At 47.3% G+C, this 27,987-nt stretch overlaps 3 protein-coding genes across 7 annotated transcripts; 2 read left to right on the forward strand and 1 right to left on the reverse strand.

Moving 5' to 3' along the window:
- The first annotated feature begins 414 nt into the window (after window positions 1-414).
- On the forward strand, window positions 415-2,786 carry ankrd9 (ankyrin repeat domain 9). Its single transcript, XM_062396863.1, has 2 exons — window positions 415-1,483; window positions 1,672-2,786. The coding sequence occupies exon 1, from the start codon at window positions 598-600 to the stop codon at window positions 1,414-1,416; it is 819 nt and encodes a 272-aa protein (XP_062252847.1). The 5' UTR covers window positions 415-597; the 3' UTR covers window positions 1,417-1,483; window positions 1,672-2,786.
- A 2,020-nt stretch (window positions 2,787-4,806) lies between these two features.
- On the reverse strand, window positions 4,807-19,861 carry tecpr2 (tectonin beta-propeller repeat containing 2). 5 transcript variants are annotated; one of them, XM_062396853.1, is made up of 27 exons: window positions 18,660-18,881; window positions 17,844-17,954; window positions 17,549-17,689; window positions 17,328-17,456; window positions 16,845-16,976; window positions 16,365-16,522; window positions 16,035-16,188; window positions 15,598-15,750; window positions 15,286-15,418; window positions 14,979-15,187; window positions 14,714-14,900; window positions 14,399-14,618; window positions 14,069-14,321; window positions 13,639-13,878; window positions 13,505-13,572; window positions 13,306-13,421; window positions 12,920-13,093; window positions 11,946-12,126; window positions 11,719-11,860; window positions 11,417-11,642; window positions 11,247-11,336; window positions 11,081-11,178; window positions 10,268-10,403; window positions 7,875-8,023; window positions 5,849-5,990; window positions 5,622-5,771; window positions 4,807-5,273 (listed from the first exon to the last, which is right to left on the reverse strand). In XM_062396853.1, exons 2-27 carry the CDS (start codon window positions 17,922-17,924, stop codon window positions 5,122-5,124), a joined length of 4,014 nt encoding a protein of 1,337 aa, XP_062252837.1. In that variant the 5' UTR covers window positions 17,925-17,954; window positions 18,660-18,881; the 3' UTR covers window positions 4,807-5,121. The 5 variants fall into 5 exon arrangements, with proteins under 5 accessions (XP_062252837.1, XP_062252836.1, XP_062252833.1 ...); XM_062396852.1 differs by lacking the exon at window positions 18,660-18,881 and adding an exon at window positions 19,774-19,861 and having other exon boundaries at window positions 14,714-15,187; XM_062396849.1 differs by having other exon boundaries at window positions 14,714-15,187; window positions 18,660-18,882.
- Window positions 19,083-27,969, forward strand: znf839 (zinc finger protein 839). Its single transcript, XM_062396854.1, has 10 exons — window positions 19,083-20,053; window positions 21,974-22,996; window positions 24,648-24,779; window positions 24,935-25,048; window positions 25,155-25,247; window positions 25,446-25,592; window positions 25,681-25,785; window positions 25,924-26,011; window positions 26,082-26,220; window positions 26,794-27,969. Exons 1-10 carry the CDS (start codon window positions 19,394-19,396, stop codon window positions 27,356-27,358), a joined length of 3,066 nt encoding a protein of 1,021 aa, XP_062252838.1. The 5' UTR covers window positions 19,083-19,393; the 3' UTR covers window positions 27,359-27,969.
- Window positions 27,970-27,987: the final 18 nt, after the last annotated feature.

Consider the following 27,987-nt stretch of genomic DNA (forward strand, 5'->3'; position numbering starts at 1 on the left):
CGTGTTCTCGTGATGTGCAGCATGAATCCACAGGAACGTGTTGTTGCAGTTATGTTGGCAGAGGGGGGGGGGGGGGGGGGTTGAGGGGGGGGGGGGGGGTGGCTACCACGAAATTGTCAAAGGTAAAAGTCAGGTCACGGGTCGGAGGAACTGTCCTTGGAAGGACACAGACACACACACACACACACATCGAGAGACACACAGACACACTTACATGTTGGACTCATGATTAATAATCGATATTCTAATGTTACTGTTTATAGAGACATTAGTGTCTCATATAGTCTCATGTGAACTATGTGAACTATGTCAGACACTCGCTCCGCCCACACGCCGCCCCGCCCCCTCCCTCCAAACCAACATCCACACATGGAGCTGAAGCTGGGGGGGGGGGGGGGGGGGGGATATAAACAGACTGACCCAGGTCTCGTATCAGTCTCTGTCTGTTTTGGACTCTAACCCTGATCCAGGACCTTTTCTCAGTGTTTGACTCTGATCCAGAACCTGGTGTTGTTTTGCACACTGATCCAGGGCCGGGTTTTTGGACCCTGAGCCAGGACCTGATGCTTGGACCCTGATCCAGGACCAGGTCTCAGGATGCCCTGGCTTCTGTCCCCTCAGGACCTCGTCTCTCCGTCTGAGCGGCAGTGCGAGCGCAGCGCGTTCTCGTTCTACCGCGCGGTGAGGGAGCGGCAGCCGGTGTGGCGGCTGGAGGACACGCGCAGCATGGACGTGTTCAGCTGGGAAGACGGACGCCCACGCGCCTTCCTGCCGTCGGAGGCGCTGTTGTACGCACTCGTGCACGACCACCGGGACTACGCACGTTACCTACTTAACAGGTTCACGGTGAGCGCGCTCAGAGCACCGCGATGCAGTTTCTGCTGCCGCCGCCGCAGCGGCACACCACACCTGAGCATGGCGGTGCGGTACGACCGCGTGTCGATCCTCAGCGCGATGGTGGAGACGCTTAAGCGTTGCGGCACGCAAGCAGAGCGGCGGGAGCTTCTGGACGGATGCAGCAGCTGCGTGCACGTCACGGACGCGGGAAAGAGCGCAGTGCAGCTCGCGGTGGAGCTGTCGCGCGCGGACTGTCTGCTGCTGCTGCTCGTTCACGGCGCGCGGCCTCACGGACTCGATGTCGCGCTGCAGGTGCTCGTGTCCTGCGACGCGCAGCGAAGCGACGCGCAGCGCTGCCTCGAGCTGCTGCTCCTGTTCCTGCCCAACGCGACGCCGCCGCGCTGCCTGCAGGAGGAGCCGCAGCGCTGGCAAAGCCTTCTGGGAAATGAAGTCTTCGGATGGCTGCGCGGGGTGGCTCCGCCCCCCCTCCTGCTGCAGGCTCTGCGGTGCTTGGCCCGGTTCGGCCCGGATCAGATCAGCACGCTGCCCCCCCTCCTCCAGCCCCACAGCTGGCGGTGACGTCGTCTGTCACCATGGAGATTGTGCACACCTCAGGACTGCTGTGATTGGATAGCTTGTTGATGACGTAAATATTGATTCATAAAATTTCGTATTTCCAGGTAAACATCACTTCCGTGTTGGTAGAATGCGTGGAGCCAACTAGTTGATGTGTCTACAGGTCCTGACATCAGATTGGAAGAGGTTATTGATCAGTGAGAGATGATTATTACAGATAAATGACGTAATCACATGTTATTTGTCTCATATTCCCAGTTTGTCTCACAGATGTTAACAAGGATCAACTTCCTGTTCTTAACTCAACACGAGTCAAACAGAAACTTAGTGATCAGTGATGAAGATCAGTCCCATGAGAGGATCCTCTCCCAGGACACACACAGGTGCTGATGGAACTGAACACATCAACACAACAGGATTCACTACATGAGAAGAACCAGTTTGTAACTTCATGTTCAAAGTGTTGATACATCATGTGTGATGGAGCTGAAGCAGCAGATGAACTGAGGGGTTCCTGATGGTAGAAGATGTGAGCAGACATGTTGTGTATCAAGACGTCATGTTGTGATCAGTCCACCACAGATGCCACCGGGATCATTGATAAATGAGGATTGGTTATCGATCGCTCTCTGGAACATAAACCTCTCAAACCGAACTTGGCAGAAGCTGAACTGAGTCGGCCATGACAGATGACCCTCTTGTTTTAACCCCAGGTTTCAGCCTGGTTATTTTTTCCCGAACGGTCACTGATTGGTTGTTGTCATTATGATGATGTCACCAGTCAATGTGCACGTGTGAGCACTGCGCTCGTCAAACCTGGAGTTACGAGGTTATAACCTGATGCTCGATTTAATTTGATCCCAAAGTTTCCTCAGTTCAGTTTTATTGATGAACTGTTTGTGATCAATAATAATCAGTTTCGACCTGAGAGAAATGTGTAACTTATTGATCATAGTGATCACGACGGGTACCATGTGATCTGTTTCTCTTCTCTGTGAATCGTTAACACCTGGGTGTACCTGCAGGCCTCATGACATCACATCCAGTTTTGAGCCAATCAGTGATCGGTTTGAAAAGGACACCGCAAAATAAACATTTCTTACAAGTTACGTCTGTTGCTGTGGGAGGAGCTACCACAGGAAATGATCCCCCATTTAAGGAAAACAAAGAAGCTGCCTTGTCTGCGACCGCAGTGTTGTAATGACCTTCGACATAAACACACAAAAAGTTAGAAAAACTGATGACTTCTGTCAAATATGATTCAGGGGAAACTTGGTAACCGTCTTCTTCTTCTACTGTTTGTGTTTCATTGTAAAATCATTGACGTTATTTATTAAAATACATTTGAAAAGATTAAAATGATCCCAAATGTTTCCTGAACATTGAACCAACTTTAAAGGAATAACGTTTTCTGACTTCTCACTGTGTTCTCTGCTGCTGGATCAAAGCCTTATTGTAACTAATCAATATGAGATCAACAAACAGCTTGAACATGTTTTATAAGGTAATCAATGACATCAACAGGTGACTTCACAATGAATTCTTATTGGTCAGCAGCAGAACCTCCAGCCAATCAACTAATGGAAGGATGACAGCATGACCTCCCCCTGAGTTACAGCTGCTCAGGGGGAGGAGCACCAGTCAGAGCGTTTTAGGTTTTCAGTGTAAATCCAGATCAGACCTCAGACCTGAATCTCAATGGTGGTTCACCAGAGTCCACCAGTCATCATAGTCCACCACAGTCCACCACAGTCCACCAGTGTCCAGCACAGTCAATCATCGTCTGTAAGAGTCCAGGTTTATGGTGAATGTTTTTACTCTTAGACCACATTCTTTCAACAACAAAGAAATGTTCAAACGTTTTCCATAAATCATTCCAAATGGGCGGGACATCTGGTTGTACTGTAGTGTAGAGTACTGTAGTGTAGAGTACTGTAGTGTACTGTAGAGTAGAGTACTGTAGAGTACTGTAGAGTACTGTAGTGTAGAGTACTGTAGAGTAGTGTAGTGTAGAGTACTGTAGAGTAGAGTGCTGTAGAGTAGAGTACTGTAGTGTACTGTAGAGTAGAGTGCTGTAGAGTACTGTAGTGTAGAGTACTGTACTGTACTGTGGAGTAGAGTACTGTAGAGTAGTGTAGAGTACTGTAGTGTAGAGTAGAGTACTGTAGTGTAGAGTACTGTAGTGTAGAGTACTGTACTGTAGAGTACTGTAGTGTAGAGTACTGTACTGTAGAGTAGTGTACTGTAGAGTAGAGTACTGTAGTGTACTGTAGAGTAGAGTGCTGTAGAGTACTGTAGAGTACTGTAGTGTAGAGTAGAGTACTGTAGAGTAGAGTACTGTAGTGTACTGTAGAGTAGAGTACTGTAGTGTACTGTAGAGTAGTGTAGTGTAGAGTACTGTAGAGTAGAGTGCTGTAGAGTACTGTAGAGTAGAGTACTGTAGTGTACTGTAGAGTAGAGTGCTGTAGGGTACTGTAGAGTACTGTAGTGTAGAGTACTGTAGTGTAGAGTAGAGTACTGTAGAGTAGAGTACTGTAGTGTACTGTAGAGTACTGTAGTGTACTGTAGAGTAGTGTAGTGTAGAGTACTGTAGAGTAGAGTGCTGTAGAGTACTGTAGAGTAGAGTACTGTAGTGTACTGTAGAGTAGAGTGCTGTAGAGTACTGTAGAGTACTGTAGTGTAGAGTACTGTAGTGTAGAGTACTGTAGAGTAGTGTAGTGTAGAGTACTGTAGAGTAGAGTGCTGTAGAGTACTGTAGAGTAGAGTACTGTAGTGTACTGTAGAGTAGAGTGCTGTAGAGTACTGTAGAGTAGAGTGCTGTAGAGTACTGTAGAGTAGAGTACTGTAGTGTACTGTAGAGTAGAGTGCTGTAGAGTACTGTAGTGTAGAGTACTGTAGTGTAGAGTAGAGTACTGTAGAGTAGAGTACTGTAGAGTAGAGTACTGTACTGTACTGTAGAGTAGAGTACTGTAGTGTACTGTAGAGTAGAGTACTGTAGTGTACTGTAGTGTAGAGTACTGTAGAGTAGAGTACTGTAGAGTACTGTAGAGTAGAGTACTAAATCTGAAGGTGCTGATGCTGCCAGTGATACCATAATGATGTTACCATGGCAACCATATGGAGCTCTTCATTAATATCCTCTAGACAACACTCCCACGTCAGACGCCGTCTACAAACCAATCACATTCAAGTACAGGTAGACTCCGCCCACGTAGGTGTTGATGACAGCACCTACGTAGGTCAGACAGAATTCTTTAGTCCCTTAATTACAATTTGAAACCAACAGTTCACACACAAGGGTTAGGGTCAGCAGGCTCCCTGCTGAAAAACAAAAAAAAACTTAAATGTCTCAGTTACACACAAACACACTAAACCAGTCTGAACACGCTGAAGTGAAGTGTAGTGCAATGTCACTTTAATGTCATGAGTGAAACCAGTTAAAACCAGTAGAACCCGAATAAGCAGATTAAGTCCCAGTGAATCCCTGTCCACCATCGCCCCATCAGACATTAAAGGTCTCCTGTTAAAACAAAATAATAAGTTTATATATTATCCCAGAGGCCACCTGGGCTCTCTAAAGTGCAATCATATTATCTAGACTTGAACGTTAAAGGAAGTGATACTGGTGATGTCAGTACGTTCCACCAGGTGAATCCAGCTCAGGCAGACCAACATGAACAAGTAATGACATCATAGTGATGTCAGAGTTCAGATGAGCTCCCATTCATCTTCAACGTCGTCGCCACTGAGGGCGGGGCCTGAGGAGGCGGGTTTACAGGGAGTCTGTGGGAGGAGCTTTGTCAGCCGACGGGACAAACCACCGACCAGAGTCACTGCCCACAACTCGTCCTCTGGAGTCACTAAAGAGAGAGAGAGACGTGTTATCTGGGACACGCTTGAGACACTCTAACCAGTCTAATCCATTCCAACAAGTGTAAACCCAGTCTAACCAGTGCAAACCCAGTGTAACCAGTAGAAACCCAGTCTTACCAGTACAAACCATTCAAATTAGTATAAACCAAGTCTAACCTGTGTAAACCCAGTCTAAACAGTGTAAACCCAGTATATACCATTCTAAACAGTGTAAACCCAGTGTGACCAGTATAATCCCAGTCAAACCAGTATAAACCCAGTGTAACCAGTGTAAACCCAGTGTAACCAGTGTAAACCGAGTCTAACCAGTTTAAAACAGTATGAACCAGTCTAACCAGTTAACCAGTTGGCGTTTCCAGGAATCTTCTTCCAGTAGTCCCCTGCAGGGTTCCGGTCGGAGACGCCGTAACGTCGAGCCAGATCTCCGTTTACACACCGAACCCAAACTGTCCGACAGCTGAGGACCAGCTGACTCACTGCTAACCCTACACACACACAAACACATTATTGTAACAGACACACAATCAAGACAGATAGGTGTTGCAGACAGACAGGTGTGTACCTGGGACCAGCTCCCAGTCCGTCCCGACAGGCATCTCATCACTGAGTCCAGTTCTCACAAAGACGGTTCCTCTGTTGTCCACGGCCCAGAGGAGACGGTCGTTAGGACTCGTCTGGACGCTGAGCAGCTGCACTCCTATTGGCTGCAGAGACATGGTAATGAGGATCCAGTGTGGAACCAGTGGTTCTATGTGGATCCAGTGTGGAACTCGTGGTTCTATGTGGATCCAGTGTGTAACCTGTGGTTCTATGTGGATCCAGTGTGTAACCCGTGCAGGTGGTTCTATGTGGATCCAGTGTGTAACAAGTGGTTCTATGTGGATCCAGTGTGTAACCTGTACAGGTGGTTCTATGTGGATCCAGTGTGTAACCTGTGGTTCTATGTGGACCCAGTGTGTTACCTGTACAGGTGGTTCTATGTGGACCCAGTGTGTTACCTGTACAGGTGGTTCTATGTGGACCCAGTGTGTTACCTGTACAGGTGGTTCTATGTGGATCCAGTGTGTAACCTGTACATGTGGATCCAGGGTGTTACCTGTACAGGTGGTTCTATGTGGACCCAGTGTGTTACCTGTACAGGTGGTTCTATGTGGATCCAGTGTGTAACCTGTACAGGTGGTTCTATGTGGATCCAGTGTGTAACCTGAACAGGTGGTTCTATGTGGATCCAGTGTGTAACCTGTGGTTCTATGTGGATCCAGTGTGTAACCCGTACAGGTGGTTCTATGTGGATCCAGTGTGTAACAAGTGGTTCTATGTGGATCCAGTGTGTAACCTGTACAGGTGGTTCTATGTGGATCCAGTGTGTAACCTGTGGTTCTATGTGGACCCAGTGTGTTACCTGTACAGGTGGTTCTATGTGGACCCAGTGTGTTACCTGTACAGGTGGTTCTATGTGGATCCAGTGTGTTACCTGTACAGGTGGTTCTATGTGGATCCAGTGTGTAACCTGTACATGTGGATCCAGTGTGTTACCTGTACAGGTGGTTCTATGTGGATCCAGTGTGTTACCTGTACAGGTGGTTCTATGTGGATCCAGTGTGTAACCTGTACAGGTGGTTCTATGTGGATCCAGTGTGTAACCTGTACAGGTGGTTCTATGTGGACCCAGTGTGTTACCTGTACAGGTGGTTCTATGTGGATCCAGTGTGTAACCTGTACAGGTGGTTCTATGTGGATCCAGTGTGTAACCTGTACAGGTGGTTCTATGTGGATCCAGTGTGTAACCTGTACAGGTGGTTCTATGTGGATCCAGTGTGTAACCTGTGGTTCTATGTGGATCCAGTGTGTAACCCGTACAGGTGGTTCTATGTGGATCCAGTGTGTAACAAGTGGTTCTATGTGGATCCAGTGTGTAACCTGTACAGGTGGTTCTATGTGGATCCAGTGTGTAACCTGTGGTTCTATGTGGACCCAGTGTGTTACCTGTACAGGTGGTTCTATGTGGACCCAGTGTGTTACCTGTACAGGTGGTTCTATGTGGATCCAGTGTGTTACCTGTACAGGTGGTTCTATGTGGATCCAGTGTGTAACCTGTACATGTGGATCCAGTGTGTTACCTGTACAGGTGGTTCTATGTGGATCCAGTGTGTTACCTGTACAGGTGGTTCTATGTGGATCCAGTGTGTAACCTGTACAGGTGGTTCTATGTGGATCCAGTGTGTAACCTGTACAGGTGGTTCTATGTGGACCCAGTGTGTTACCTGTACAGGTGGTTCTATGTGGATCCAGTGTGTTACCTGTACAGGTGGTTCTATGTGGATCCAGTGTGTAACCTGTACAGGTGGTTCTATGTGGACCCAGTGTGTTACCTGTACAGGTGGTTCTATGTGGACCCAGTGTGTTACCTGTACAGGTGGTTCTATGTGGACCCAGTGTGTTACCTGTACAGGTGGTTCTATGTGGACCCAGTGTGTAACCTGTACAGGTGGTTCTATGTGGACCCAGTGTGTTACCTGTACAGGTGGTTCTTTGTGGACCCAGTGTGTAACCTGTACAGGTGGTTCTATGTGGACCCAGTGTGTTACCTGTACAGGTGGTTCTATGTGGATCCAGGCTGGCAGCATCATGCTCGGGTTCAGCGGTTGAGTTCCAACCCTGAAGTAAACAACTCCCAGGCTGTCGACGGCCCAGATGTTCTGGCTGCCGCAGCTCAGACTGACCAGACGAACGTTTCCTGTAACACACACGTGATAATTCAGCTGAATCTTTCACAGCCTGCAAAACGTTAAAACCTCCTCAAGGAACACTGGAGCAACCTTAAGAACCCTCAGAACCTCCTGAAGGGTCAAGCAAAGCTCCACATGTTTGACTTGATCTCCCTCAAGGCTCCTTGAACGGTCCCAGGAACCATTCAGGTCCTGTAGGAAACACCTCAAGGTCAAATGGATCCTCAAAGATCAATTAAACTGTCAACTGTACAGCCGTGGCCAAACGTTTTCACAAAGTCTGCTGCCTCAGTTTTTATGATGGCAATTTGCATACACTCCAGAATGTTATGAAGAGTGATCAGATGAAGTCCCTCTTTGCCACAAAAATCAACAAGACTGGAGATCACTCTGTCAACTGGTTGAGACAGAAGAGCAGAGTGGAAGCTGTGAAAGGAGGGTGGTGCTTTCATTGTTCTTCCTCTGTTAACCATGGTGACCTGCAAGGAAACACGTGCAGTCTTCACTGCTTTGCACTCAAAGAGCTTCAGAGACCAGGATATTGCTGCTGTTAAGATTGCACCTAATTCTACCATTTATCTGATCATCAAGAACTTCAAGGACAGAGGTTCAATCGTGTGAAGAAGGCGTCAGGTGCCCAAGAGAGTCCAGCAAGCGCCAGAACTATCTCCTGAAGTTGATTCAGCTGCAGGATCGGGGCACCACCAGTGCAGAGGTTGCTCAGGAATGGCAGCAGGCAGGTGTGAGTGCATCTTCACGCACAGTGAGGAGAAGACGTTTGGAGGATGGCCTGGTGTCAAGAAGGGCAGCAAAGAAGCCACTTCTCTCCAGGAACAACCTCAGGGACAGACTGATATTCTGCCACAGGTGCAGGGATTGGACTGATGAGGACTGGGTGAAGTCATTTTCTCTGATGAATCCGCTATAGCCTACCGATTGTTTTGGGCATCTGGAAGAAAGCTTGTCTGGAGAAGACAAGGCGAGCGCTACCATAAGTCCTGTGTCGTGCCAACAGTAAAGCATCCTGAGACCATTCATCTGTTTTCCATGAATAAAGAAAAGTACCAAAACATCCTCCGAGAGCCACTTCTCCCAACCATCAAAGAACAGTCTGGTGACGCACGATGCTTCTCCAGCGTGATGGAGCACCTTGCAATAAGGCGAAAGTGATAACTAAGAGGCTCGGGGAACTAAACATCAACATTATGGGTCCATGGCCAGGAAACTCCCCAGACCTGAATCCCATTCAGAACTTGTGGTCAATCCTCAAGAGGCATTTGGACGAACAAAAACCCACAAATTCTGACAAAGTCCGAGCATCGATTATGAAGAATGAGCTGCCATCAGTCAGGATGTGGCCCAGAAGTTAACTAATATTGATATTGACTCTTTGCATTCACTTAATGTTATTGTCAATAAAATCCTTTGACAATTATAAAATGGTTGTAATTATATATTTGATAATTATGTAATTGTATATTTCAGTGACCATAGTAACATTTGACAAAAGATCTAAAAACACTGAAGCAACACACTTTGTGAAAACCAGTACTGATTCTCAAAGGAGGCGTCGGGCTGAGGTTCCACTCTGACTCATATCTAGAGCTCATGTTAAAGACTGAGTCTCACAAACAAAAACAAGTTCCTCTCATTATTGTAAAACCTCCAGATCTGAGACGACCTCACTCGACTCTTCTTCTCAACCATTAACATAAACACCCTGAAACGTGTGTTTATGCTAAAAGACTATGAAAGCTCTGCTTGACTGATGTTCTGTGACGTCTGACTAAACTAGCTTAGCTTGTGAAGCTAACGTGTTGCTACTGGTGGATACACATTGGTCCTGATCACAGACTCCCAGCTTGTAAACAGACATGTGGTCTGAGATAGTGAGAAGGGCAGAGGCACTAAAAACAGATCTGACCTATCAGTCAGGTTACACACACACACACACACACACACACACACACACACACACACACACACACACACACACACACACACACACACACACACACACACACACACACACACACACACACACACACACACACACACACACACACACACACACACACACACACACACACACACACACACACACACACACACACACACACACACACGATACTGACCTGTTACACAACCTTCGCTTGTCAGTGTGACACAGAAAAACAGCTGTGTCTGTTTATATATGTGTGTGCGTGTGTATACATGTGTGTTTGTTTGTTTGTTTGTCTGTCTGTGTATACCAAGCTGACTCAGGTCCAGTGTGGTCCAGTTCAGTCCGGTGGGACAGGACGGAGACAGTGTACGAATTCTAACTCGACCATGAGGGTCCAAACCCCACAGAGCATCAGGACAGGCAGACAGGTGAGTCAGCTCCATCTGAGAACATCCAGAACATAAGGCAAACATCAGGGGAACATCAGGGGAACATCCGGAGAACATCAGGAGAACATCAGGAGAACATCAGGGGAACATCAGGAGAACATCAGGGGAACATCAGGGGAACATCAGGAGAACATCAGGGGAACATCAGGGGAACATCAGGGGAACATCAGGAGAACATCAGGGGAACATCAGGGGAACATCAGGAGAACATCAGGGGAACATCAGGGGAACATCAGGGGAACATCAGGGGAACATCAGGAGAACATCAGGGGAACATCAGGGGAACATCAGGAGAACATCAGGGGAACATCAGGGGAACATCAGGGGAACATCAGGGGAACATCAGGGGAACATCAGGAGAACATCAGGAGAACATAAGGGGAACATCAGGGGAACATCCGGAGAACATCAGGAGAACATCAGGGGAACATCAGGAGAACATCAGGGGAACATCAGGGGAACATCAGGGGAACATCAGGGGAACATCAGGGGAACATCAGGAGAACATCAGGGGAACATCAGGAGAACATCAGGGGAACATCAGGGGAACATCAGGGGAACATCAGGAGAACATCAGGAGAACATCAGGAGAACATCAGGGGAACATCAGGGGAACATCAGGAGAACATCAGGGGAACATCAGGAGAGTCGACAGGTGTTTGTTTTTTTACCTCAGGTGAGAGAGGGACAGACGAGGGGCGGAGCTCTCCATCCTGATCCCAAACACAGAACAGATCCTTCCTGCTCTGAGCCAACCACAGCAGAGCACCTGGAACACAGAAGACCAGGGTCAGATGAGTTCATGAGAGGGGGCAGAGACCCAACTCCAGGTTTTACCTTCTCTGTGAGGAACCACTGAACACGTGATGAAGCTCCACCTGGTGGACGACACGGTTCCTCTGGGAACGACGTTCTGCCAGAATGTTCCTGAAGTAACCACACATTGAGAAGCTGAAACATTGAGTCTATTGTGAACTCTACTGGAATCTACTGGTAACTCGACTGACCTACAAGGCTGCCGCGGGCCAGGTGCAGCTGGTTCCGTCCTGAAGCCACCCAGACTCCGCCAGCATTAGCGCTCACCAGGCTCGGCTGACACTGAGAGTACTGAGACAGAAAGGCCACCACCCGCTCCACCGGGGCCCTGGTGACCGTGGCCACACTCTGCGTGGCCTGCAGCAGCGTCTGGAACAGACTTCCCTGATCGAACACCACGTAGTCCGAGATACTGATCTGAAGGAGAGACAGACAGGAGGTGAGATGATCAGGATATGAGACCAACAGGATGTGAGAAAAGACCTGTCTCTACCTGCCACCAGTGGTCGTCGTCTCCCTGAGGTTTGGACGAACAGATTCCTGTCCTGAACCAGAGGCTGCCACTGGCGTCCAGAGCCCAGGACGTCCCCCCGTCTCCCAGGGCCACGCACATCAGGTCCAGACCCTGAGCCTCACTGACACACACGCACATAGACAATAGTATTACAGTAGTGGTATTAAAGCAGTTGTCTTACAGTAGTACTACAGTAGCAGTATTACCTGACGGTGTCGTACTTCCAGCCCTCTCCCTCGCTGCAGTAGCTGTTCAGTCCTTCTCTGTAGAATAAAGCCTTGTGTTCGCTCAGAGCCCAGACCACGCCCCCTCTAACACACACCTGGCTGAACACACAGGGGGCGTCGACCTTCACAGAACGAGCACATGGACGCTCCACGCTCAGACCTGACAGACACACAAAAGTTACTGTGGCAACAGCCCACAATAGCTCCTCCTTAAACACCACACATCCTGCTACAGGAGGTCTGATGGGTTCATTCTGGGTCCCCAAAGTGATCAAGGGAAATCCAATGGGATCCAAATGTAGTCAAGAGGGATCCAGAGGGATCCAGAGGAACCTCAGGAGGATCCAGAGGTAGCCCAGATGGATCCTCGGTGATCAAGAAGAAATTCAGAAGAGCCTGATGAAGTCTGGAGGGAGGTCAAGAGGTGTCTGAACCCTCCTCACATCAACACAGGACACATCATGTTTTAACCTCCTCTTCTTTTCTGCTGTGGTTTAACAGCAGCAACTGGAAGAGCTGCTCCACCTGCTGCTCATCAGCAGCAGAAGAAGAAACAAGTCATTTCACAGGTTTGATCAATTTTCAGAAAAAGGCCCCTGTTGGTAACATAGTCACATCACAGCTGTAGGAGAAAACCATTCAGGTCAGATGGGTGCTAGCCCTAACCCTACTGGACAAATGAGCCGTTCATCTTGTGTTTGTCTAAATGTCACTGGTCATCATTCTCAGCCAGTAACAACCGCTTCAGAAACCAGCTCCTGTGACCGGCTACGACTCCAAGTTCCCCCTGAATCAAAGCAATGAACGATTTCCTGACGTGATTTATACCTGGGTTCAAACTGTGTGTTGATGTTTTAATGAGATTTTGATTTTCTCTTGTCAGTTTTCGGTTTCTTCAACGTGTGATTCAATGACGTTCAGGGATCTGCTCAGTAAGTAAGACAGGTGGTTACCTGTCTGCAGGTAGAGGTCTCCGTTGGTCCTGATGATCCAGGCGGAGTCGTCACTCAGAGCGACAAACGCTGTTTGCTCCACAGCTTTGTACCAGTGACGTTTTCCTTTAACTGACACTTTAGCACAGGCAAACGCTGTCATGCTCTTCTGCTCCACCTTCCACAGCAGATTACCTGGTGGAGTTGCAACAATTAACCGTTAGCTCATGCTACATACACCTGCACAGCTGGCCACCTGCTGCCCGCTTCTAACACTCAGCTGGTGACCGGGAGATGCTGATGCTAACATGCAACATGATGGTGAGGCAGCAGTTGGACATCATTAACAACAGCTTCATCACAAACTACTGTTTCCAACAGCTGAATGAAAGATGTCAGCAGTTCACCTGAAGGGGACAACGCCACCTGGTGGACGTTTTCTTCGAATCGCTGCCAGTTGAGCCCACTTTCAGGCAAAGTGCTGCAGAATAGTCCTCCTTTGAAGTCCAGACACCACACATACCTGAGACACACAGTTACCTGTTAGACAGCTGCTGAACTCTTGTGAGTCACCTGACACCAGTCACACCATGGTCCCCAGCTCACCTGTCTGTCACCTGCAGGGTCAGTATTCCACACCCTGGGCCTAAGTATCCCATCCAGCTTTCTGCCAACTAAAGAGATCAAGGTTAAAACATTAACTCCAGCTGTGAGACTTGTCAAGTCCAGATTTGTCTCACCTGGTCAGGTTTGTGTCGGTCTCTGTCCTGAGCGTCCTGGTCCGCCTGGCTGTCTCTACTATTTTCCGTCTGAATGGACGAACATGTGAGGACGTCTCCTCTGCTGCCAGCTGCAGGCAGCGTGTGACAGTAGATGTCTCCCTCTTCATCACTGGACAAACTGGGTTCTCTGTCCCGAGTGGACACAGTGGAGTAAAACATCTGGTCTGCCAGGCCAGCAGGGGGCACCAGCTTGCCCACCTGTACACAAACACGAAGGAAATAATCAATTTAATGAAGGAGAGATTTACTTCTAATCGGCATTCACATTATTTACATTCATACATTAGTCCAAAACACACCCTAACAGGACCAACAGTATGAGGACCAGACAGGTCCAGGATTATATTAGGACCAGGCAGGTGTATCATTAAGTCCACATACAACACACCTCATCATCATCCTCATCCCCATCCTCCGCCTCTGGTCCAATCAGAGGGCTCAGATACCCATCATCTTGCTCGTCCATTGGCTGCTCCTCTTGTCCATCATCTTCATCATTATTTTGCATATAGGAGAAGGTGCACTCCAGCAGTAGATCAACATCTGGTGTTGGAGGGATGACCTCCTCATATGAGGCCTTTCCTGTGATCATCTGCTTCTCTGGCCCCTGAAGAAGGAGGGATGCTTGAGGGAGGATGGAGCTGGAAGAAGAAAACAATAATGAGACAGATGGGTCAGAAGGAGACATTATGTTCTGGTCTGCTGGCTTTCAACTAACCAGGAATCGTTCTTCTCTCCATCTTTTAAACCTCCATCTGAATGCAGCCCTCCTTCCTCCTGTGAGTCCAGGTCCTGGTCCTGGTCCTGGTCCAGCCACATGAGGGAGGCTCGGTCGCTCAGAGGAGTTCCACTTCCTCCGTCACTACAGCTGCTGTCTTGGACTACAAACATGGAGTCTGAGCAGCTGCTCTCAGAGAGACGTGTCCCACTGCTACTGTCTAAGGACGGACAGCATGACATGTAGAAAAGTCAAGTATACAATCCATCTGTCTGTCCTTCTGTCTGTCTGTCTGTCCTCTCGTCTTTTTCTTACCTTGCCTTCTCTTTTTCTTCTTCACTCTTACAGCTTTCACCACCAGCTCCTGTTGCATCTCCTCCTGACCCAGGGGGGCACTGTAGCATCTGCCGCTGAGCTCACGGGAGCTCACGGGATGAGAGGAACTGCAACTACGCAAGCCGCCAGTTAGCAAACAGGACTGTCGACAAAGCTGCTCCATCCCCTGCACCAACATGGAGCCAGTCAGTAACAAGTTAATACCATTACTAGTCAACCAGTCTAGTGGATTGTGGTCAGTTACCTCCAGCTGTTCCAGCTGCTCCTCTGCCTCCATCACTTCCTCTTCCTCTTTCTTCTCACCATGTGCCCCTGCCCCTCCCTCCTGTCTAGCCCCACCCTCTGCGATGATGGCCATGGTTCTGATTGGCTGAGCTGTTTCCACTGACCCCGTTTGTGGAAGGATGGTGGGTGTGGTCAAAGGTGAGGACAAACGGACGGAGAGCTCAGACACTGAAGAATTTAATCAAACGGGTAAATAAATAAAAAATGGTTACCCCGTCAGCAGTAGCAGCACTAGCAGCAGTAGTAGTACAGGAAGTATCACTCACAGCTGGAGGTCAGTCCCTCGGGGCTGTTGGACAATCGGATGACGTCTCTGTCTCCTTTCAGGATGAAGATCTCGTTGTCACAACACGACACTGAGACAATGTCTCCACTGCTCTCCAAAGATCCGATGATCACCTGAACACATCAGATATAAAACTGATCAGATATCAAACATCATCAATCACTCATTGGCCCCCTACAGTATTGACATGTGGCTTTTGTGATCAGATCACAAGTGAACAGCTCATCATCACAGATGATGTGGTAACGAGTCTGTTGACGAGCTAAAGAGTCCTGATTAGAAACGGTCTCACCTCGCTGACACAGTCCACCACGTACACGCTGTACTCGTTCCAGCTCAGGATCCAGTCCTTTCTGAGGAAGCAGCTGAGCATCCCGAGCTGCCTGTCCGCTGGACGATACGCTCCCACTGGGCCCGGATGAGGAAACAACTGAAACTGAGGAATCTGACAGACAGAAGCGTGTGAGACAGACAGACGGACAGAGAGAGACAGACAGGAGAGATAGAGAGAGACACGCAGACCACATTGAGACAGACAGACAGAAATGGACAGGATAGAGAGACAGACATCACAGAGGCACATTCAAAGAGACAGACAGGAGAGAGAGAGGGACAGACAGACACACAGAATGAATTAAACAATCATAGTATTTCTATATTTCATTCAACCACAGTAAATCATATATGTGCAGCTTCAACAGAAACAGTACACATATGTTGTCAGTGTACCTGTGTGTTAAACAGAGCTTTGAGCTGTCGCGTGTCCTCCACCTGTCCTGTGATGTCACACCTCCACAGTCTGAGTCCCGGCCGGGCAGCAAACACCTGAAGGTCGCTCTGTTTACATAGAGCAGGCAGGAAGCAGGCGCCGAACCTGCCACTGCTGCAACCAATACACACACGGATAAACATATCAAGACGCGTGTCAACACACACGTCAACACGCTGCGCTCTCTTCTTCTGGACCTCAAGCTGTTTTTGTTATATTTTGTTATAATGTATGACATACATGTTGTATGATATCTGTGTAGTATATTACATGTATGCAGTGTGTCGTACCTCTTGCGGGGTTTAGAGCCCAGCTGCTGGACTTGCTGTGTCTGTGTACAGTAGAGCAGAGATCTGTGCTGCGTTGACACCAGCAGCACCTGCTGACTGTACGCCACCTGAACTACACCGGAGGATTCCTCCAACAGCAGCACAGGTTTACACAGCCCCTTCACACACACACACAAATATATATATATAACATGTCAAAACATGTATAATGTTTATATCCAGACAAGGTCATTCGAAATTATTATAATTCAGTTTTATGATGGTGTCATTGTGATGTCATTTGTACCATATGATACCATCAATGATTGGTTAATCTAGATAAACAGTATGCTGTGTCTCTAATCATATTGGTTACAAAAGTTAATGCATCACGAGACTATATGACCTCATAGTGATGTCATGATTACATCATTCCTCCCAGGTGACCTTGTACAGTTTAGTGTGGACAGTGTAGACACTCGTGTGTTGAGGTGGCTTCACCTGGTCCAGGTCCAGAGCTGAGAAGACGACTCGTCCTTTATCATCTCCTGAGAACAGTTTCATCCCGTTAGTGCTCCAGGCCAGGGATGTCACTGAACCTTTGTGAAGCCCAACCACATCGAACCGCCTCAACTGCACACAGACAGGCAGAGAGAGAGAGACAGGTTACACCTGAACACAAAGAGAGACAGACTCTTGTCTATGCTACTGTGGACTCTTGTTCAACTGATATTTGCCCTCCAGTGCAAAACAAATGCTCAAACAGGCATGCCAGCCCAGAACCAAGTTCCAAAAAATACTGATGGTTTGTAAAACGCCCCATCAGCGTGGATTAATCAGGCAAACTTATGAACCCTAACCCTACACATAGAAATACTTGTGTATGTGTGTGGACAAGAAGCTAAAACACAGGAAAACGTTTCTTTGGCACAATATCCACATCAGCGTGGGCCGGGCCTGAAACCCACCTGTGGATCTTCTCACCTGTTTGTTGCGACCAGGAAGTGGAGACACCAGCTGGAAGACTGACACCCGACCGGAAGCTGATCCTACAGCAACCAGATCATCAAAACAGCTGAGCAGCTTTACAGCTGTGATCGCATCACACTTTCCCTGCAGCACACAGACATGAACACATCTTCAACACATGTCAAACACACACACTGGAGCTACTACAATAAGCACCACAGAAGAAAAGATCTGACCTCCAGACTGTACTTATTCATGTGTGCGAGGCGGCGACAGTACAGGTACAACATGCCAATGCTGCTGCCCACCGCCAGGAAGTCACTGCTGCTGTCAACAGCCGTCAGGTAGACGAGCACCGACCTGAACCCCCGCTGCACCTGAGGAGACAGAAACCTTCATCATCATCATCATCATCATCATCATCATCTCTCAGGATGTATTGAACCTTATTGGCCTTGATGTTCAGATTCTGTTCTGAAATGTTGTACCCAGCTGGTCTGGGTTTTAGCCGGGTTTGGACTGGTTCAGTACCTTGGCTGGGATGGCGTCCAGCAGGTGGTAGAGCGGGCAGAACTCTCTCAGGACGGACTGCGGGGTCAGCTGAGTCGCCATGTGTCTGCTGAAGTGGACTCACACTGGTCCCTGAAAGTCAGTTCAAAACTCCAAATTAAAACCACATCAAATAACTGGAAACCAGCATCAGTAGAACCTCAGTCTGCAGCCAGGACAGATACCTGCACCAAACCCAGTTAGAGAAAACTAACAAATGACTGTTCACTTACAAAACAAAATCTAAAGAGAACACCATGTAGATGGAGACAGGTCTGTAGTGAAGGCGTGTAAACACCTGACGCCTCCTCTCTGTGTGACAGATCCAGGAGCTCGGTCCTTCCAGTTGGACTGAGCTCTGCTCCGAACGACAGGAACTGGTCATCGTCACACGACACATGATAACGTCATGTTGATTAACTTCAGTACCACGAATCATTCCAAGTTCAGGTTTTAAGATATAGTTCTGGATTATTCTCCTACACAAACCGTTGTTAGGTTGATCTCACATGCACCGGATGAAACAGAAGGATTCATAAGAGGGAGACCTCTCTCCAGTGACAGCTGCCAAACACAGAGTCTCACACACACTGACGAGGAGCGTAAATTAGCATCTTGCTAATGGAGTCTGGTGTGACGACGTCAGACGAAGACTTCTGTAAACAGCTAAGATAACAAACAAACCGACATCATGCTGTTTACCGAGCTAGCTTCACTGGCAGAGCACAGGTAAGCTAGCATCATGTGAGAGTAGCTCATGCTAACGCAGCGTTAGCATCAGGAGGAGGCATCACTCACTGAGGCTGATTCCAGATGTTGACGCAGGTGTTTGTTTCACAGCTGGATGTTAGTCAGGTGACATGAGGCGGACAGATGCGGAGACACCGTCAACAAACTGCGCCGCTCACCGGCGACACGGAGAATTACACCTTCACCTCTGATTGATTTGATGTTTCCATGATTTTGTATTTTCTTACTGATCAATAAAAAAATAACTGACCGGAAGCGGAAACTCAGCGAATGCTGCTTAGAAAACGCGGAGGCTGGATTCTCCTTCCGTTTCACAGTGATGTCACTTGTTTTTATGTGACAACATTTCATTAAAACATGTTATAGCCCGACACACGCTTTTATTTCTGGTCCAACAAACGTCATAATGTTTTATACGAGAAGAAAAACGTTTGTTTATGTGACGGATTAGATTTTAAAGTTGTAAAACGATGTAAAATACACATTTATTCAACGATTCACATTTTTCATGTTAAAATGCTGAGTCCAGTCCGCGGATCCGCTCCGTGCATTCAGAGTCTCTGCTCTGGCGTTGGGCTAAGCTAGGCTAGTTCAAAAGTCCCCCGCTAACCGTGACCCGCTCCCGGAGTCGCCGCTGCCGGTAGAGACGTCCACAATCCCCGCGGAGCGTTTTGACCGCTCGCACGCACCGACTTCATTCCACTGGATTCTACCTCCGGATGACTGGAGCTACCGACTGGCCCCCAGTCTGAGCTAAGCTAACTGATAGCCTCGCAGCCAAAATGGCGGACAAGGAGGATGAGAGCGGACCGATCAGAACAATAAGAGCCGCAGAACCGCCGGGGACCGAGGCTCACACCCCCGCCGCTGAGGGCGTACAGCCCGGGGAACTCAACGGGCTTTCCGCGGGCACTTCACAGCCCGTGGACGGGGTTGAGAGCGGCCCGTCCGGGCAGAGTTTGCCGTTAGGGTCCGGAGCGCAGCTGGAGGACTTCTTACAGAGATGCCCGGAGGAACAGAGCATCGTGGTGGGCACAGAGCTCGCGGGCCAGGCTCCGGACCTGGGCAACACCACGATCATCTACGTGCAGCCGGACGGTAGCCTGGTGGAGGGCTCCGGGCTGACGGCCGAGGAGCAGCAGTTCCTGCTGGAGCAACTCACCAGGCAACAGCTCGTCCAGGTCCCCGACACCGAGGCTGCACAGCTGCTCCAGCAGAGCCAGCTGATCAGAACCACCCCGGTCCACAATGCCACCCTGGATCCGAGTCAGCTGCAGCAGGTCATCAACCAGGTCGCCAAGTCCAAGCAGCAGGTCCAGGTTCTCCAGCAGGTTCCTCAGGAGAACCTCAAGACCCAGAACAATGCCTCCCAGCAGCTGAAGAGCGTCGCCCAGCAGGTGGCCATGCACACCAGTGGCTCAGTCCAGGTGGTCCAGAAGAAGGTGGGTCACACATGGAGCCACATCTGGCTCAGACAGATCCACAGGTTCGGTTGTACTCAGCTGTCTGTCACTGCACGAGTCCATCAAAGTTCACTCAAAGGTTCTCAAACAAGGGGTCGGAGGTTAGATCTGACCTGCGATCTGCTGGAGGACGTTAATATTCAGGTTATTAAACACTATTTTTCCGGTAATAACCTCCACCACCAGGAGCGTCATGAGCGGTTATTAGCTTATTAGATTATGCTCAAGCAGGGGGGGGGGGGGGGGGGGGCGATTCTTTAGCTGTTCTGAATTAATGTGAACAAATGTTTTACGCTGTCAATTAATCTGCAGTTTCTCTATGATTTATAATATTGAAAACGTCATGTTGATTGACTCAAGCCAGACTCCATCAGTAAAAGATAGATAGATAGATAGATAGATAGATAGATTACTTTAATCATCCCGAAGGGAAATTAAGTTGTCATAGCAGCCGGTACATTTGAATACAATAAAATAAAATACAATAGAATCAAATATAAAACATAAAATATAAAATATTGCGGTAGAAAGAATAAAAACCGAAACACAAGATAAATAGGTAGATAAGGTGCAGTGGCAGATGATGGTAATAGTACTGATGATATGATGGTAATGTTATTGTTAGACAGTATATAAAAAATAGTACAGTATATATAGTATAACATAATATATATTTATATATGATAGTAATTATACCAATATAATAGCAGTATATAGTAATATTAGCAGCAACAGTATATATAATAATAATAGTAAAATATAATAATAATAACATGTACACATGTATAAATATGTGTATATAGACTTATATATACAAAGAATATACAAAGAGTATGATGTATAGTACGGGTATAAATACAAGTATTTGCCGATACAATAGATAATATAATATACTATGAGTGTAAGAATGTAGAAGTGGAAATGCAGAATCTGTTTCTGAGAAGTTTCCATCGCAGTTCAGTTTTGATCAAATAGAAGATTTAAGTTAAAGCTTCTCAACCTTTAAAGGTTTGTGTGAATACGTCCACTCCTCACAGGTTAAGACCAGATATTAGTTTCTCTGCTGCTTCCTCCATCACCTCCATCCTCTTACACTTATCTAGTGACGTAGCTGAGTCATGTGACCATACTGTTTCACATCCAGATGTTCAGCTGACAACAGTGTCGGGGATGTAGACATGATCACATGACCTCTGCAGCAGAGTATATACGTCACTTCCTGTGTGTGTGTGTGCTGCACCCTGCAGACCCGGGGGTCTCATCGATAACCGTGGCCTGAACAAGCAGACGCCACTTCTCATGCAAACGTTGTGATTACTAAAAACAGACTTGATGGGAACATTTTGAGAATTTCCACACAAATTCTGAACTGAAGCAGATTATTGATCCACTTCATAGACAACATTTAAACCAACAGCTTTAGTTTAAGGAGGAGACGAGGGTTCAGTGATGATCAGCTGATCTAGATTCTATAGATCTGTGATCTCTGAGCTGAACTGAGTCCAGCATTAGATCGACTGACCGAACCGAACCATCCCAGGACAAACACAAGCTTATAATGATCATTCTGTTAAAATTCTATAGATTGAGGACATCAGAACTGTCTCTGAATTTAATAATCCTGCAGTTTTGGATGATTATAAATGAGACCCCTGGTGTCTCCAGATGTTTCCATATGTTCGCTTGTTAATATTCAGTCAGAATTAAAACCTTTAGGTTAAATCAACTGGTTTTATTCAGCTCAAATATTCCCGACATGGAATTGACTCTTCTATTGATTATAACTGATGATTCAGGGACTATAAATATCTGTTATCAATGACGTATCTCAGTTGTTCCACAATGTCAACGTGAAGATCTTACTGAGACTAAGCAGCTTCTGGTTTTCTGTCCTTTCAGTCGGAGCCCGTCACTATTCAGATCAAGGTTCCTCCCAAACAGGAAGTGAAGCACGGCTCCACCATGCAGCAGAAAACTGTATGTGTCAATCATCCTCAGGTGAAGCTGTCAGCCAATGGCAGCGTGAGCAGTGCTCAGATCATCCACATCCAGCCTGTGGTTGGTCAGGAGGGTCAGCAGTTCTTCCTGCAGCAGAGTCCAGGGGACCCGCCCATCCAGCTGCTGCTACAGAGCCCTGTCCCTGTAGTTGGATCTCTTCTCCCATTGGTCCACAAGCTGACGGGCCATACCACATCAACAGCTACTGCCTCTGGTCCTAGTCAGAAACCTGCTGGCCCACCCACATCTGTTATGGCATTGGCCACCTCCATTGTTAAGTCCCCGCCCACTTCTAGTAATGTCAGCATCCCGCCAGTCAAACCCATTAACGGAACGATGGCCGCCGCCAAGAAGAGTCCCGTCAAACGACCTGCTGTTGTGACGACCATCACACCAGCCCCGTCTGCCACCGCGCCCAAACCTCCACCTCCCCTTGTGGCCCCGGCAGGGAAGGACCGAGAAACAGACAAACTGAAGAAGAGGTTAAAGAAGAGGGAGAAGAAGGTGGCGAAGGTCCAGACCAGATCTGGTCGGGTCTCCAGACCACCGAAGTACAAAGCCAAAGATTACAAGTTCATAAAGACAGAGGACCTAGCTGACAGCCACCAGTCCGACTCTGACGACTACTCTGAAATGAGCACGGAGGAGGAGGAGGAGGGCGTGAGGAAGGATGGCCCCGCCCCTGGTGCCTCCCTCACCTACAGCCACAAGTCCAGGTCCCACCACTGCCAGACCTGCGATAAGGCCTACATCGGTCCTGGAGGCCTGAACCGGCACTACAAACTGAACCCGACCCACGGAGACCCTGATCCCCCTGGCGACCAGCCTAACAACACACCAGCACCAGTCAGAGAGCTCAGCCAATCACAGGAGACGACAGGCGAGAAGACGGAGGACACACCTGCTGCCACGGCAACAAACAGAGTAAGAGACCTGTCCACCAATCAGAGCTGTCGTTGACATGTTAGTCTATGTAACGATTATATACGTTATTTAACTTACACACACACACACACACACACACAGTGTGATCAGACACGTGTGTAGACTCAGTCTGGGTTCAAACAACAGACTTATGAAACGATGGTGCAGAGCTCAGTGTGAGTGATAGAGACACAGGAGGCTCCCTGGAGTCTGTCCAAGCAGGTTGATCACCAACCATAACCTCATACAGATATATGTTTTATATGATCTGATATAATTATATAGTTTGTATAATCTATATAAACAGTAACCACCGTTCACATAATCCGTTTCATGTATGTCACAGGTGTGTGTGTGTGTGTCTGGTGTTATTTCATGGTTAGTTAAGCAGGTTGATCATACGGGTTAGTCACACATGTTAGTCACACATGTTAATCACACATGTAAGTTACACATGTTAGTTACACATGTTAGTTACACATGTTAGTTACACATGTAAGTTACACATGTTAGTCACACATGTTAGTCACACATGTTAGTCACACATGTTAGTTACACATGTTAGTTACATATGTTAGTTACACATGTTAGTCACACATGTTAGTTACACATGTTAGTTACACATGTTAGTCACACATGTTAGTCACACATGTTAGTTACACATGTTAGTTACACATGTTAGTCACACATGTTAGTCACACATGTTAGTCACACATGTTAGTTACACATGTTAGTCACACATGTTAGTCACACATGTTAGTCACACATGTAAGTTACACATGTTAGTCACACATGTTAGTCACACATGTTAGTCACACATGTTAGTTACACATGTAAATTACACATGTTAGTCACACATGTTAGTCACACATGTTAGTCACACATGTTAGTTACACATGTTAGTCACACATGTTAGTCACACATGTTAGTCACACATGTAAGTTACACATGTTAGTCACACATGTTAGTCACACATGTTAGTCACACATGTTAGTCACACATGTTAGTAACACATGTTAGTAACACATGTTAGTAACACATGTTAGTTACACATGGTAGTTACACATGTAAGTTACACATGTTAGTCACACATGTTAGTCACACATGTTAGTTATACATGTTAGTTACACATGTTAGTAACACATGTTAGTCACACATGTTAGTCACACATGTTAGTCACACATGTTAGTCACACATGTTAGTAACACATGTTAGTCACACATGTTAGTAACACATGTTAGTAACACATGTTAGTTACACATGGTAGTTACACATGTAAGTTACACATGTTAGTCACACATGTTAGTCACACATGTTAGTTATACATGTTAGTTACACATGTTAGTAACACATGTTAGTCACACATGTTAGTCACACATGTTAGTCACACATGTTAGTCACACATGTTAGTCACACATGTTAGTAACACATGTTAGTAACACATGTTAGTAACACATGTTAGTAACACATGTTAGTAACACATGTTAGTTACACATGGTAGTTACACATGTAAGTTACACATGTTAGTCACACATGTTAGTCACACATGTTAGTTATACATGTTAGTTACACATGTTAGTAACACATGTTAGTAACACATGTTAGTCACACATGTTAGTTCTAATCTGCTGTGCGTTCTGACTGGGTTCAGGTGGAGGGAGGTCCAGCAGCAGCTGTCGGACTCAGGGGCCTCCATCACCGCGGTCCCGGACGACCCCGAGGCCGAGGCAGGGGCCGAGGGAGGGGCAGAGGGAGGGGCCGACCACTGGCACCGCCTCCTAAGGTGAGGTCAGGTGAACTTGGTGAATCACACCTGCAGTTGAACACCGCTGTGCAGATCTGAACCACTACGTGATAAACTGGGTTACTTCCTCAGATTCCCTCTTTCTGCTGAAATGAGGTTAATAATCAGTTCGTCTGATTGGTCAATTCCCTCAGGTGGCAGTGGGCGTGGTCAGTAGGCGTGGTCGCCGTGGAAGACCTCCAAAGCTTAGTGTTACCATGGTAACGTCAGAGCAGCAGGTGGAGAGGAGACGAGACCGACTGCAAGAGGTAAGAGGCAGGAAGTGAAGACATGGACTTTCAAAGTAAAGTCTTTGTTTACAGGTATAATGTAATGACCCATACATACAGGTGTGTGAATTGTTGTTGTTTCCAGCTGGTGGCGCAGTGCGAGGACGAGGAGCTGATGGACATCGTTCTTCCTCGTTTGACCAAAGTATTGAGTCTGTGGGAGCTGCTGTTGGCAAAGGTACATGCTAATAATACACACGCATATAGATCCCTGGTACACAGTAAAAGGTTTAATACATGCTTCTTCCGTGCACAGACTCCAGAAGTGTCATGTGTTGTGTTGGAGTTTGTCTCCGTGCTGCAGGAATCTGGTTAATCTCACAGCTTCAGTCCAGATCCTGAGTCCGGATCTGACACCGTCCTGTGTCCTCTGTAGGTGGAGCGCGGTGGTCCTGCTCGGACTCGGTTTCCAGACATTTACCGTGAGTACGAGTCTCTGCAGGTTCATGTGAAACAAGCCGCTCAGGATTATATCATCAGTCCACAAGGAGGAGCCACTTCACTTGAGGTCAGGAACATTGAGGTGAGAGTTTCTACTGGGATCTGTTGTGAGCTACTGGGATCCGTTGTGAGCTTCTGTTGGTGAATCTGAACTGGACCGTGTGATTCAGGTTGCCAGGTCTCTCGGGATCCTGGATGAGGTGAACAAGATGAGGGTGGTTCCTGGGGCATCTCCCTGTCCCAGTCCGACCAGTAAGAATGTTCGATACATCGAGGTAAACAGGCTGGTGGTGACGTTCAGTTCCGAGTACAGGGTTCTAGATACAGTCTGTTTTTTTCTTTATGACCTGTTTTACTGTAGAACCTATGGCAGGTGATGGGTATCCCTGATTTAATCCAAATATTTCCCCCAGAATACTAAGATGTTACCGCCGTCTAAGAGATTCAAGATGGAGAACAGTGTTTCAGTTCACCAGAACGGAATAGAGACACACAAAACAGGTACAGATACTACATCTGCTGCCCCCTACTGGACTGGGTTTGTTTCTAACTTTTCACTTTTCTGTTCAAGGTGGAAAAACAGTGACTCCTGTGACTCCTGTGACCCCTGTGACCCCCGCCACGTCCTCTCAGGACTCCAGCTTTGTCTCTGTGCCTCCTCTGGGGATTCCAGATGGAACCAAACTCTCGACCACCAGTGCTGACTTCAGGTGAGCTGACCCAGGTGATCACATGGAGACATGTGGTAAAGGTTTCTGAATATGTGTTGGTTTGTTATTGAGCTAGAATCTTCCAAAACTCAACAAAAAATTATCTCACTAGGGAAAGAGATATGAAATCATTTCAACATTAATTGTCAAGGTCTGAATACGGGTTCCATCCAAATTTAGAAGCGTCTATGGTTTGACTATGGAGATAGAAACGACTCCTGCACACCGCCTTTATTTATTCATTTTTTTGGTCTTAATGCTATATACATTTTGAGATGTAAAATAATTTGTTTTGTACATCTAGGACACATTTTTGTAAATGTGGGATTTTCCTTTTTGTGGGCCAGTCCATTTGTTTTTCAACGATCAATTATAAATTAGTTTGGGTCGTTTTGTATTTGCAAAGCAGAACGAACAGGCGTGTTGGTGTTCAGTCGTTTCAAACCACACTGTGTTTGCAGGGGAATGGGAGGGATTTATACAACACACACAGAATCTAGCTCCATAGTTTCAGACCTGGACCAGGTGGAGAGCGATGATCTGAAGTGTCGATGTGTTTCTCTGGTGTTGCAGCGCTTCTGGCTCCACCTCTGCTAAGACAACCGCAACCGAGGCTCCCCCCCCTGACACACCCATGGAGGTGACTCCAGGAGACCAGGGGGAGGGGCCTCTGCCAGTGGGCCAGGACCAGGCCCTGATTACATCTGCCATCGCAGCCCAGATGAAGGAGCTGGAGGAAGCTCTGGGCTCAAGTCCCGAAACTGAGACAAAACCTCTGAAGTCCAACTCTGTCCAGACACCTGGTTCTACCTTGATTCAGGCAACCGGGTCTGCAACAATCCAGACTCTTGAGTCCAGCACAGTCCAGATACAGGCCTCCTCTCAGCTACAGCAGGGGGACTTGTTTCAGTCCAGCACCACAGAGGCATCTGAAGCCAAAGAACTGAAAGAGGGACAGGAGATCTACATTGAGACGGAGGGGCTAACAGTCCAACTTGCAGAACCCGCATCAGACCAGATCGTCATTGTCAATGGGCCAGATGGGACCACTATGCAAATCCAGACTCAAGAAGGGGTCCCCCTGGAGGCGGTCCAGGCCCTGCTGGGAATCGAGGCATCAGACGGAACTAAACCCTGAAGAGAATCTAGACTGAACTGAGCACAGTCTAGATTTTTAAGGCGGTATTTGTAAGGTCGTATGAGCTTGTAAGTGCTGCCGCTGAGAGTCACAGGAGTGTGGTGCCCCCCCCTTCAGGACAACATGGACCTTGTCGTAGTGGGTATAATGAACAGCTGTTTGTGGTTCCAGGTGTTGCTTTGCACCTGAGATGAACTGATCAGGATCACACCTGAATCAGTTCTTGTCAGATGACACGTTCTCTCTTTCTCTGATCTGAGGCAGAGCAACGCCGGCAATGAAAAGCATTGATCATAAAGTTCTGACTGATCAAACTTTAGTTGTGGAATCATTTCATGTACTAGAAGAGAACCATATAAATACAGACCATTGACCATTTATTTGTGATGGAGTTGATGAAACTGTGGCATGACCCCTCTGAGCTGCCATACTCCTCTCCGTTCATTCAGTTCTCACCTTTGATGATGTCATCGTTGCTGGACAGAAGGTTGCTTGTTTTTAGAAATGAATTGATTGTAAATTTGTTAACTTTTGTTTTCTGTGTTTGGTTGATGTAAAATAGAAAACGATTGTTTATATGTAGATAAATATAAAAAAAGTTTTAAAAAGTTGCACTATTTTATTACTTT

This window comes from Platichthys flesus, chromosome 10 (genome assembly GCF_949316205.1).
Source record: "Platichthys flesus chromosome 10, fPlaFle2.1, whole genome shotgun sequence".
NCBI lineage: Eukaryota > Metazoa > Chordata > Actinopteri > Pleuronectiformes > Pleuronectidae > Platichthys > Platichthys flesus.